The following is a 14,111-nucleotide window of genomic DNA, read 5'->3' on the forward strand; positions in this document are numbered from 1 at the left end:
GTTGGAAACGTAAGAGGAATTTTTTCTTCTTGAAGCTCAGCTTATTACTTTTGGGGAGATAGGGGATGCTGGTTTGAGAGTGAGTTTGTTTGCTTATTTTATTTTATTTTTTCCTGGTGAGCAGTAGCTTTCCTGGTGTATGCAATGTTTTGCATTAGCTCAACAATATTTCACGTATTGTCAAGGATAGCTCACTTTGGAGACTATTCTGAGTTAGTGTCCTGTCACCTGCTTCCATTCTCCCTCTCTTTATACGCATTTGTTTCTCTCTCTGATAAGTAACATGTTATAATGTTATAATGGTCTGAGCTTGATGAGTTGGTCCAGGTATTCCTTGTTTTACAACACCAGCAAACAAGAGGAGTCATCTGGTACACATCAAACAAGAAGATAAAGTCTCACTAATTTCAAAGGGAGAGTCTGATGTTGCACAAATTTCTTTTTTGATGGCAATTGTATTTGCTACATAAACAGCACACAGAATATCAGCTGAAAAAGTGTCTTAGTTTTGTCACCAGACTAAATCTGGAATTCATCTCTCAGGACCTGAACTAATAGTTAGATGTTGAGCTGTTCAGACATCTCCTCTAAAAAAATCATCAGGACTTTTTTTTCCATAACCACTGGAAAAAAAAAAAGCAGCTCCAGTGGCGTTATGTATACTCTGTCTTGGGCATTCATTCTCAAAGAAGAAGAATGGCCCACTTCTTTCTGTAGTCTACAGAAATTACTGGCTACCTAAAACTCACTACTGGCTTCTGTAGTCTACCTAAATTACTGGCCTAGACTACACTTACAAAATTAAACTTTAAAGTAGATAAGAATCCCTCTAGAGTAAAGAACACTACTTCTACTCCAGATTTTCTAAAGTGTTAACTAGTCTATGTCATTCCACGAAGTTTTTGTACTTTCAAGAACAAGACAATCCTGGAAATGATCAGCTGTGCTTCAGGGTACCTAGTAATTTTCCTGTTTATCCATCTTTAAAGATAGGGTGAATGTTTGAAAACACTAATTACTACTAATTATTGCTACTCCGAATACGAGTACGAATACGAGAGATGGCCTTTATTAAGCAATACAAGAGTAAAGAGCCATTACAAAGGGCATTTCATCTTGCTTTGGAAGTGGAAGCAAGCCTATGTAAACACGTACATTGCTTACGATGAAAAGCATACTTCTTAAACTTCCATGTTTATCGCATAATCTTCCAAGGATTTTTGTTTTGATTTTTAAAAATTTTATTCTTATTGTGAGGTGGTATTTATGTGTATTTATGCACTACAACTCTAGTGTTCTAATTTTAGCAAAAACATTGATACCTGGAGGTTAGCTCTGGCACACTTACATATAGCTTCAAAGAAGACTTCCCTAGTTGATTTGACCCATTCTATTATTATTCTTCCAATGCAGGTGAAAATGCACCTGGCAGTTCTTGGATCTTTTTAGAAGTCTCTTCGTGATTTATTACAAACTTTCCCTAACCTAATGAGCATACATAATGGACATATCTTGTTAGGTATATCCTTCCAAAACTACTCAAAAGATTTGTACATGATGTGACTAAAAAATTGAGTGAGCTGTCCTGTACACTGGAAATTAATAAGTTACTTTGAAGATATGTGCATTGTTAGGTGACATTCTAAAGGCTATAGAGGACATTGATGAAAACTAGTTAAAAACTGGTAATATCTAGAAAGCCTGAAGAGAAGGGTACAAGCAGTATACCTTTCAGTTAGACATTAATGACTCAGGTGTTCTCAATGGTAATAGAAAAGGTACTGCATTAGACACATCACCACCCCTTTTTAGCTTTTAGATCCATTTTAATTTCTCTCTAAAGCAAATTAGTGGTATTAGGTCAATCACATTTGTTTTTGCACTACTGTTCCATATGTACCCTTGGGCTCTAAGCTCACTAGAAATATTAAAACTAAAAGTCACTCATTGACTGTTGTGATTAAAAACAAAAAAACTTGCCAGTGTTTTGTGTCTGTATTTCTTCTGTTGGTTTCCCCTTTTTACTTTGATTCAGTGATTATTTAGCATGGGGCAGAGCAATTCATAAACTCTTAGTTACAAAGTCTGCTTGTAAAAGTATCAATACCTGAAGTAGGCTATTTTACATGTTTTCTCCCAAGTTTTCTGGAGAATATCCCCATTCTTCTCCTTTTGTGTAAAATAAGCATACCTTTTGGTTGCAAGTGATCAATAATATGCTTATTTAAGAAGCTATTTTTATTACTTAGTTTCTTAAAAATAAAATAAATTAAATAAAAAAAAACTCAACAAATAATTAACAGGACCAGAAACTGGAATTTAACTCTTCTATTATAACTAGCAATTAATACAAATAACACTCCCATGCAGCAGAAGTTTGTCACAGCTAAATAAAAGAGAGACTTAGGCCCAAGAAGAAGCTAGAAAGTAAAGTGAAGGATTTCTGCAAAGCATGCATTTCTAAAATACATAACCATGTGTTATTTTTGTTCCTGTTTCTTTATCTGTCAAGGACTGAAACTATTCACCCACTTCACCACCAGACAAGTACTTCCAACTCAGATGAACAAACTCACTCTTCATGTAAGTAACTCATCCAATTTACCAAGACATTATCTTGTCCCTTGTAGATACAAATATTATAAACAGAACAGGTCAGACAAATAACATCCCACATAAATGATTCATGTACTAAACACACAAAAAATTAGAAAAAAATTTATTCTATGAATAAAATGCCTGGGCTGCATACATCTGTAAACAGTTCAAACTAAAGCCAAGATTTGAACACATTGTCCAAAGTCATTGGAATGTAAATCAGTTACAAATAATCCTGCAGTTCACTGCATGTTTGTCTAACATTTCTAAAAAAAATACAAAACATTAAACTTACAGAACAATTTAAATGAAATTATATTTCTGACAAGCATAACATTCAGTTTCCAGAATGACTATGCTAATATTTAATTTACATGCACTCTCTATAGGTAAATGAGTCCACAGATACTGACCTATACAGATAGATGTTACAGACACCCTTTACCTTACTCTACAAACTACATAGTAATTAGTATATTAGTCCTAATTTTGATCCACACTGCATGCTTTAGCAAAAATCTTGATGTGAAATATTTTGTTTCATACTATGCTGATATTAAACGTGATTATTCTGCCTTAAACTATTCCATTTTCAATTTAAAAATTGAAAGGTCACTTTTAAAGCAAACACTGTTGATTCAGAATTCAACCAACAATAATAAAATAATATTTAAGTGTTTTTAATTACTTTTAAATTCCTAATGAATGAAGGGGAAAGGAAGAGGGATGAGTATTTTCTCATAAATCTTATCATATATAAAATAAAGTGCGTAACTTTAAGTGAAATATTCATGCCTAGCAAAAATGGTTTCAATGACACTTAAGTGATAGCAGTTCCGAACCAGGTCTTTCAATACCTATTTTTCTGCTACAAACGTGAGATCCATTTAAATGTATATTGCTTCTGTAAAAAGCCATATTTATAATACAAACACATATAAACACACAATACGGGCTACGTACTTACAGGTTAAGAGTATCTGTAGTCAAATCAATTAATCTGGATTCACATCTCTGTGTCTGAGAGCAAATTAGACTCCTTCATTGCTACTGGCCTGCTCACTGAATATTTAACCTGTTTAAAATGGCTTTAAAATGTTATGGGTCATAATGGCATTTTCTTAACAGCTACTTTAATTTACTTTACATGTGTGGACACTACTTTGTATGATACACTAATGCTGAAAAAAAAATCATGCTTTTTTGTTGTAGCACTTTATCTTAGAAAAAAAGTCAAAATAGGATATTATAAAATATCTATGACTATTTCTTTTCATTAATTTCTAATTCAACTTTCAGTGGAGCAAGTGTTTGTTGGAGAAAGGACACAATCAAGAACAGTGCTATTATGTTCACTATTAACATCAGCAAAAGCCAGGTGTCACAAGAACAATAACCAGGTTGCTGCAAAGCTGTTAGACCCTCTTTTCAGACTGCAGGATAGATTAGCATGAGAATTGTGTGCCTATGCCTAGTGCATTCATTTTGTTTTTCTGTTTTTAAAGACTTTGAAATTACTAAGAGAAATATTTACTGAAAAATAGTGTTATGATTTCCAATGGCAGCCGCATTATACTTTCCTGCTACACTTGATTGTACTCTGAAATTATTTTTATGAGTATGAATAAATATATAAACAACACTTTTATAACAATCCCCTCTACTAAAAAAAATGGGACTAAAAATTGGGATAAATATACATATATATATTATATACATACAAGTGTGTGTGTGTATATATATATTTAATCTTGCTACCATCTCATGGTTGAGCTGCACTTCTAAAGGACAAGGAATTAGTCTTTTTGCCTTGGGTGGGCTGTAATTTCCCTGTTTTTACATATGTTTCTGAACTATGAGCAACAGACCAATTCACTGCTCCCTTTCCACAAGACAGACAGTTCCATTTGTGCCAGCATAACACATCTGTAGTCCACTGCCACTTTCCTAAATATCAAGTAAATTGTTATTTGGATCCCCTAATTTTACTATACAACTATATTTTAGTGCTCATAAAGGAATTCCATTGTCTTGATGATATCATCTCTGCCTTTTTTTCTGAATGTACATGCACCAAACTATATATTTTTTCTTTTTAATGAGATTTTAACATCACTTTTATGGGATAATATGGGATAAACTCTACCCTGTCTACAAATAAATTGTTTCTGGTGTTTGTTGAAGCTAGCAGAATAAGGTTCAGCCCAGCATATTAAGCAACATAATTTGATGTGTTGTATTCTGTTAGGGATTATCAGCATGAAAACAACAGGACCTTATTAAGTTCATTTCTTATGAGTTTTGACTTGTAAAATCAACATTCTTGATGTAAACAGTTTAAAGCATGCATGGTTCATACATGCATTTCTGCTTAGTGAATAAAGTGTTAATGTTGGTTGCTTGTGTAATATTTTGAAAGCTGTACAGTGTAATACATCTTTACAATTTCATACGTTTAAGGAGCTGTCTCAAAGTACGCAAACAAAGCAGAATTATCTCTGCTCTTACTAGGAAATCACATCTGTGAAACATCTGATTCAATGCTTATCTTTGAGTAGTTGCTTATGACAGAGGTCACTGTATGTTTTCTAATGTTTTTAAAACTTCAGTTAAGTTAAAGTTCATTAAATGAAAAGATCACTAGGAAGAAATGTTAAGACAGATTTCTTAACCCATATACTCAAGGGGAGAAAAAAAGTAGCCACCATTTATCACTGCTTGAAGCAGGACAGATTTCTCAGACAAAGAAAATCTGGAAAGCAATCACAGTTTAGCAATTTCCTGGTGCCTTTCATCTAAACACTATGTAATACTAAATAAACATTAATGAATTAAGTTGCTTAATGTATCTACAAAGTAAGTACTATAAAGAAGTGTACTTACTTTTTTGGCAGATGTCCTAGTACCTTAAAGTTGCCTGATCATAAAATGATCCAGAGCAATAATTGTGAGCCATCAAGAAAAAGTTACACATATATTCATAATCTACAGAGTGTTTTGTGAGAAGCTAGGCAGAAAACACTCTCAAGATACTGATGGTATACCAATTTTAAATGTATATAGTTTCTTGATTAAAAGAAAAAGTCAAATTTTAAGAGGAATTTTAAGAGGTTTATTTTTAAAATCAACTTTATTCTTTATCTTGTTATCTATTGGTAAAATCTCCTTTTGTCACCTCCAAGAGCCCTTGAAAGCCCTGTTTCACAGCTTTAGAATTGCAAGACTAGTTAAAAAAACAAAGTGGAAATTCAAGTTACAATTCTCTATTCTGATTATTTAACATATTTATGCTAGATTTTTTTTAAAGTAATAGCTTGAATATTGAAAACATATCTGGATATACTTACTTACAGTTCTTGGAATGCTTGGAAAAGAAGCGTTTTAGGATCAATGTGTAATGATCTTAAATCTTATGTGGATACTTTCTTACTGATGAAGTGCATTTAATTTCTTGAAGATTTTTCTAGAATTCTTTCAATTTCTTTAGGAAATGTCAGTACGTGCAAATAAAAGTTGTCTGCAATTATGTATTATATAATGCAGCACATCATTATATAGCTTTAAAATGTCCTCTAACATCATTACAAATCAGTACTTGGAAAAAAAAATGTTTTTTCCTCCCCAGATAACCAGTTATATATTTTCATAATTCTATTAGAAGATCACTAAAATTAAGATCTGGACTCAGACTGTAACATCCCATTCATTTCAAAGTATATACTTGCTGCATTCAGGATCATTTTTCTTCTAAAAACAAATGCCTCAAATTAACGCATTTCTCCAAAAAAAAATGCAAAATTTACTAACTGTAGAAAAATGTCAGCAATAAAACATTATTGGAAACATTTAAAAAATTAGCACCAAATCCTTGGCTTTGTTATCTCAATTCAATTCTACTAAACATGACAACAACATTTTGTTAGATTGCAATGATACTCTCTTGCCATGTCTCGGTACATCAAGAAAATTTGAGAAAAATTACCTCTGCAAGCCACTGAAATAAATTTGCATGAACCACATATTCATGGTTTTAAAATAAATAAGTCATAAATAACAATAGGACTAAAACTAAATACAATTGAATATGTATTATCTTATTGTATGTGTGTTATTTTTATTGTTTTTCAAAGGATAACTTGCTTTCAGGTTTTTGGCTCACATTTATACAAAGCTCTCTTCCATATTTGTGCATAACAGGAAGGAATCCACAAGTCTGGGCTTTACTAGCTGCTGAAAATCTGAATCTTCAAGTCCATCAGGACTCATAACTGCTAGTCTTCGTAAGGCTGCCTACAGAAAAAAAAAAAAAAAAAGGAATATTGTTAAGCTTTGACAAAGTCGTCATTGCAGGAACTCATTGGAGCAATTTTCAAATAATAGCCAGGACTAAAAACTAAACAACTCAGGTTTATGGATGCTTTCGCCAAATCTCTCACTAGCGTCTTCATCGGTCAGATGAACCTCCCCTCAAAATCAGCTCTTAAATGACAATTCTTTCTAAGCACATTACTCTCAGACACGAGCGCAAGAACAGTTTGGCATTAAAGGAAAGAACACATGGGCAACAGCTAGAGCTATTGTATCAATTGTAAATGTGTCTGATTTGCTGCATGTTTGTCACTCCCTCTGTATCTCAATTCTATTCTCAGCTTTTGTCTTAATTTCTGTCTGACTCAGAAAGTGTCTGCCATTGGAGTTTTATGCAATGCCTATAAACAGATCTTTTAGACAGAAGTATAGTATAAAGAAGGCATTTGGGATCCATTTGGAAACAAGTAAAACTGCCAGTTGTTAGGATTATGAAACTGCATAATACAAATTACTTTGATAATACTGTTGTGTTTAACCTCTCCCTATCTAAGACATTACTTGTTTTTCTCAACAGAATAAATTACAGCTACATACCTTCTAGCAACCTAACGCTAAAGATGCAAATGAAAAGCAAGCTAGTTTTCTTCAAGAATAAAAACTGTCTTCAAACTAGTAAGGTCCGATAGTTGTGATCAGCAATCCTTTCACCGTTTATCAATGCTACATTAACAGAAGAGTTAATCACCTGCTTCAAAGTACACAAAAAGTAAACAACTAAGCCAAAAACACTAAAAAGTACAAGCATTTGGACCTCAGTGATGATATATATGAGCCTAAGGCAGTATATTTGTCTCAAGCACAACATTTTTGCCATGTTTTTCAGAAAAGTGCCATTGTGCAGTTGCTAAACTATCCAGAGAAATGCTGAGATGGATAGGCAGGTAACATCTCAATCAATAGATATGAATTCAGGGAATGTGCAGCACTAACTCAGTGAGACAGGGCAATAGAAAAGTCAGTCTTGTTTGCTGCCATCACTCTGTGGCCTCTGCTCAAGCCATACAAGATAAACCTGTCTTTTCAGCACACATGCAGAATAACCACAGTATTTCTTACGATCACTTTCAAACCCTCTTCATCATGAATGAATCCTGCTTAAATGAACAAAAACTTCTCCTATACACATACAAAGCAAGGTAGGTAACTGTAGCTTTGATTAACACCAATATTTACTTTGACACTACAATAACATTATTATAATAAATAAGTAAATAAATAAAACACTGTCAAGCAATATTCTTCACCCATGTCCCCAGAGCGCTTTCCTCTTGCAGTATACTACATGAAATTACTCAACTCCAGCAGCGGGCTGGGGCTCATAGTCTACACAGTATAGGGCCAGCAATTAGGATTCTTCTCCTAAGCAGAGACAGTGTTAACCTTCCATTGGCCACTCCTTGGCTAAGCTCTATGCTGTCTTAGAGACTCAAACAGGAAAAAAAAATAGACTGTAGTGAAAGCAAATCTCCATGACTCTCTTTGGCTATTTTATTTATTTATTTGCATACATATACATCTGTATGTGTGCACACACACAGAAAGGGCTACTACCTCTGTGATTCAAGGCTCATTTTGGCAAAGATAACATCAGAGATGGAATTTAACAATTATTGAAGTTTTAAATTACAAAGTTGAGTGCTCAACAATATGAAGTTGAAGATGTTTTTCACATGTTTGCCTAAAACTTCAATTAGAGGAAGAATAACTGAGACTGTACAGGATTATACTTAAGGGGAAAAGCAGGAGGCCCTGGCATGAATTTAAAACATTTTTTGCAATACTTATGCATTTTGAAGTCTAAAGCACTGGATTTTATGCATTTTTCAGGATAGGCACAATAAAAAGGTACCTACCAGACATGCCACTAAAACAGAATCACTGTTATTTCTTTCAGTTGGTGATCGGCAAAGTTTAATTAGGCGAGGAATACCTGCATGCACAAAAGAATATTGAGATAAACAATTCAGAAACACAAACTAGTTATCTGAGATAAAAGGATAAAAGGACTTTAAGAAAAAGTATAATATTTACATTCCTTACCAAATATTACCTCTAATGCCAAAATGATGTACAAATACTTAAGAGACTTTCCATGGAGCTAGCACTTCACAATTAATACTTGTAAATTGTAAACAAAGATACGCATTGTTTTTAACCTCTGTTGCTCTTTCAGAATTAAAATCATTATTCCATTCCTTCCCCAACTATCCTCCCACATGCCTTTAAAAAACTCCGGCCCAAAGAACATGTTGCCTCCCAGTAGATTCAGCACATCTGAACCTGCTTGGATCCAAGTTTTCTGTTCATTGATGGATACTGCACAAGTGTCCATCAATGGTTTAAGTAAAGGAATGCGGGAGGTAGCATGGTTAGTTGTCACAGTCTGATACACCTATGCATTGAGTGGAAGCTGCGTCTCAGGCTCCTTTAGGAAATGAACCAGAGGTTCATTAAGAAGAACCTCCTAACCCTCTGAACAGATTTTATAGGGAGCTTATTCCACAAACTGTACCAAGTGAGGCTAAAAAATAAAAAGAGCTCCTCCTTGACAGTTCTTCCCTCATTTTTAGTCTCATTAAGCTAGTGAAACATCCTTACAGCTGAGTTTTACAGCTGCATCTGCCACTTCAGGATCTCGGCTGAGTCGTGCCAGTGTAACCGCAGATTTCTGTTGGACTCGCTCACAAGCAGCAACTTCTGCTGTATTTCCTGAAGATGACTTTTCAAAGAGCATTTCCATTAAAAGTTGAATACCTAGAAGGATGTAAGAGCCATTGTTAGCCTCTTTCAAATATAAATAAATAAAATCAGTCCAAACAAGTAAAGAGAAAAAGTTAGGTAAATAGAATTACTGCCTGAATAGTACATGAAGAATGCATAACTGTGGGCTCCAGCTTTGCCATCAGTATTTAGGCACATCTAATCTGTGTGAAGTTTGTTTTCACTAAGAAGCTACAGAACTTTTGGAACTAGAAAATGCACTAGCTCTTCCCTCTTCTATTCAGGCTGCTTTGAAACAGCCTGACTGGAGTCCAGTAGTTACTATTTTACACTGGCTATAAAAATATTTACGACAACAAAAAGATTTCTTTATTTGCTTCTAAACTAACCTAAATGTAATCATTAACCTAAAAAACAGTAAGAACGTATTTCAGGTTTCTATGTGATGTTTGAATTAAAGGAAAATAAAAGTTTGGTGGTTTTTTTTGTTTTGGTTTGGTTTTTACAGTTTACATATTTTTAAGCAAATCTTTAAAAGCTTCTGTCTCAAACTATTTAAAGTAATCTGCATTCTAAAAACCCCTGATGAGGCAAATGATGAAATTCTGCTTCTTGAGGTTTACTATGACTATTCTTCATTTCAGAGGAGACAATGTCACCCAGTCACCCATATCATATTTTTTTTAATCAATTTATGGTTGCCTGTAGGAATTGATAGTCTTATTGCAGTAGGACAAGACCAGATGAGACTGCACTGATTTATATTTTCTAAATTATTTTAAATGTAAGGACAATTATGTGCTATTAAACTCCATATGCCATTAGGCATTCAGATTACTTTAGGTAGCATCTGAGGATTTTAACAGTTGGAACATTTGCATAAACAATTAAAAGAATTAGCACCAGAATGACGCAGCTAGATAATAATCAATTGCCTTCCAAAAAAAAAAAAAAATCAAAATTGGGAAGAAAACCCATCGAGACTCTAAGATTTGAAGACCGCTCGCAGTAGCACATACGTAAACCTGGCTTCTGACCAGCATCTAATTATTATAGTGTTAGTCAGACACAGAAGCTTTTATACATAAGAAGAGTGCCAACCCTTCTAGAAAGCCTGGGGGCAAATGCTTCTGTGTGGACTTGCATGAAGTGTATACGCAAACTTTGCTTTATCTCATACATACTTCCATTAATTAAATGTTTCACTGAGGGAGGATGGAACAGAACACCTCTGTTTTCTTTTGGGAAGAAGAACAGGTTCTTTGGCACTGTATACTTCTTTTTTATTTTGGTCCAAGTCATGCTTACAGCTCACCAGTGGTGTGAGCGCACACAGATCCAATGCAATCTGTGATGAATATTCAACAACTTGCCCAAATAGTTCCACAGTTATTTGCACATGTTAACAGCAATGTCCTGGTCCTACAAAGCACAGCATGCTTGACTGTCTTTTTATGATCTTTCTGCACTTGTGGGAACATGATCAAACAGCTGTCAACAAAGCAGTTCACGTTGTGCTCAAGGAAATAGATCCTCAAACTACATGATCAACTTGTTAATTAAAAAGGAGTGCAAAAGTTTCCAGGACATTATCTGGATTCTGGGTGCTAACAACAGAAAGTCAGAAAAAAATATAACTTGAACAGAAATCACCAACAGGGTGTTTTCTACCCAATCTGATAATTACAAATACCTACAGACCTGAGGAAGTCAGGGTCTCATCAAGAGTTTCTGGGAAAGACTCCAGGGAGGGAAACCTCATGCACCTGCACCAAGAAGTCCAGGAGCACCCACCCAACCTCTAGGAACACAGAGAGCATGACAGAAACCAGCATATGGACCCAAATGACCCCTCTCCAGGACTGTCCCTCCACTCCCATGGAACAAAGACATTGTGTAAGAAACCTACATGCTAACTTACCTGTCTTCTCCCCCTTACTGCATTATTTTCTACATGGGACAGGGAGGTCATGTAATTTGTACAATTGCACACATCTGTGATGGAAGTGCTTTGGTAACAAAATATATTCAACCTCCACATTTTCATTTAGTCTCAAACAGCAATACATTTTCACACGTAAATACACCTTAGCAAGGACATCAGATGCACACTACCTCTGTGCACACATGGATTCCATCTATCAAATAATCCTTACCAGTTGTACTTGTATGCGCAGAACTCAAATTTTCCATTGAAATATGGAAATAAAGAACTAAATCCAATATTACATAACATTGACTATTTCAAGACCCACTTCTATATGGATGCTGAAACCCATCATCACAAGATTCAAATAGATTCAAACTCAAAACCAGTCCTACACAAACATTAATTAAAAGACTACAGAAGGGATATGCCTAGAACAGAAAAGGTAATATATGTGAAGCTTCACAATATTTGAATGTCTCCCACTGACAGGGGTGAAGAAAAAAGCTTACAATATTGCTTGGCCATGAATTTGTTGGTAAGTATATTAATAAATTTCTCCTAGTATGATATTTAAAGGACTGGGGCGGGGGGCAACTGCTGTTCAGTAATAAAACCAATACATTTGTACCTCTGAATACCTGTGAACAAAGGAACAGAAACTATACATGGCTCTGTATCAGATGATATCTTCCAATGTGTAAGAATTGATACCTTACACAGTGTAATTATAAGAATAAAAATGTTGAAACACTTCCATACTACCTTGCGTTGTTCATCTACAAATAAACAGTGTGCACATACATGCAGAATCAGCGATGTGGCCTTACATGCAAAGTCTTCTAAACCAGTGGTAAATTATTTCACTTACACAAAACTCTCCCAAGGACTCATTCTGCACCCTGCAGCAATATGCAACATCCAACAGAGACAAGATTCAAAGTGAAGTATTATTAGTGAAGTCTTTCTCCTTTACCTTGTAAATAATCCTTTCCTTTCAAATGTTCTCCACAAACACACAAAATGTAATTCAGCCAAAATACATACCATTTCCTTGAATGATTTCTGAAGCACATTGGTCCAAGACAGACATGTTTGCCATTATTGTTACCACCTGTTTTTAAAAAGAGAAGGAAACACAAAGTATGGTGTTACATTCACAAATACTAACTAAATAGCATTGTGATTTATAAAATTAGTATGGCAGAAATATGGAAAAAAAAAAAAAAAACAGTAAAAATTAAAAGCGTTCTTGTAGGAGAACAGGCTATTCCCACCTCTGGTTTCTCAGGGGTCTCTTACGTAAGGCTGACAATTGAAACCAAGACAACAAGAAAAATAATGTTTCTTTTTCTCACACTCCTATACTCATGCAGAGATGCAGAGAAGTATGTTAGAGCATTCTATGCAGCAGAAAAAATGTTTCAGTGGTCAAATCAGAAGAAGATAAGCATTTATAAAAAAAAAAAATAGGAGTTCTACAAAGAATTCAGCCAAGAGCTGCCCGTACTCAGGAGCCAGCCCTGCAGTCCCATTCCAGCACAGACAATGCTCACAGGACAGGTTAAGGACTAGCACATACCATACATTCAGTACCGGTACATTACTGCTACCATTCTACTTCAGGGTTTGGCTTAAACTTTGAGGAACACTCACAAAAGATCTGAAGATTTCAGCCATAATTCACATGATTATTTAAGGAATATTTTTCAGTCTTAAAATCTTATTAACATGCACAGAGATTATGTGCATTAGAGCACTGTCCCAACCAGAGCTGGTCCTCAGAGTCTGTTTACATGTTTCCTGAGCTAAGATCAAAATTAGGTTTTGCACCAAGAGAAGCACATTGTGAAATCACAACTTATGGAATTTCTTATCCAAAATAGTATTAACTGTTTTCAAGATTAGGTGCAATACAGCTTGCTTTAAGTGATACAGCAGCCACTGACAGAGCCTGGATCATTTAGACCTGATGGCTTGCAGTCATTCCCTTCACTGATATTGTATAGTTTCTTTCATAAATCCTGCACAATAGTCTTTTATACTTTAGTCTTCAAATAAATCACTTCCTACATGAGAATACATCTCATTATTAACAGCATATGTGAGAGACCAAATAATAAATGTGACATATCATTATAACACAAAGCAGAAATAATATTTTTCCTTAAAATGTTACTGTTTTCTAGTTGAGAAATACTGATCAGCCTCAAAAATAATGATCAATCTGAGAACTGGTTACGACTTAACTGTATAGCACTTGCTCACAAACAAGCAAACTTCTTAGACAGATGTAAGTAGATCAAATCACAGTTCTGATCTCACTTTGCCATTTTAATAACAAGGATGACTCATTTTCAATGATGTGACATAAAGGTCTTCCACTTTCGAAGTCAGTGTTACAGTGTCATCTCTCTGAATAAATATATGTACTTAGGATGCAAATGAGTTGCTGAAACTCTAAAGAGTGACAGGTAGAAATATGGTAACTCAG

The 14,111-nt window shown here is 34.6% G+C and overlaps 1 protein-coding gene across 6 annotated transcripts in view; it reads right to left on the reverse strand.

The window, feature by feature from the left end:
* Positions 1–2,702: 2,702 nt before the first annotated feature.
* Positions 2,703–14,111, reverse strand: part of INSC (INSC spindle orientation adaptor protein) — a 135,756-nt gene continuing 124,347 nt past the window's right edge. For all 6 annotated transcript variants that reach the window (XM_068685217.1, XM_068685218.1, XM_068685220.1 and 3 more), the window contains 4 exons: positions 12,665–12,731; positions 9,568–9,723; positions 8,823–8,899; positions 2,703–6,888 (listed from right to left, as the gene is read on the reverse strand). In XM_068685217.1, the coding sequence (XP_068541318.1) occupies positions 6,760–6,888; positions 8,823–8,899; positions 9,568–9,723; positions 12,665–12,731 (429 nt within the window). In that variant the 3' untranslated portion in view covers positions 2,703–6,759. The remainder of the gene's footprint in view (positions 6,889–8,822; positions 8,900–9,567; positions 9,724–12,664; positions 12,732–14,111) is intronic.

The sequence above is a fragment of the Anas acuta genome, chromosome 5 (assembly GCF_963932015.1).
Source record: "Anas acuta chromosome 5, bAnaAcu1.1, whole genome shotgun sequence".
Classification (NCBI taxonomy): Eukaryota; Metazoa; Chordata; class Aves; order Anseriformes; family Anatidae; genus Anas; species Anas acuta.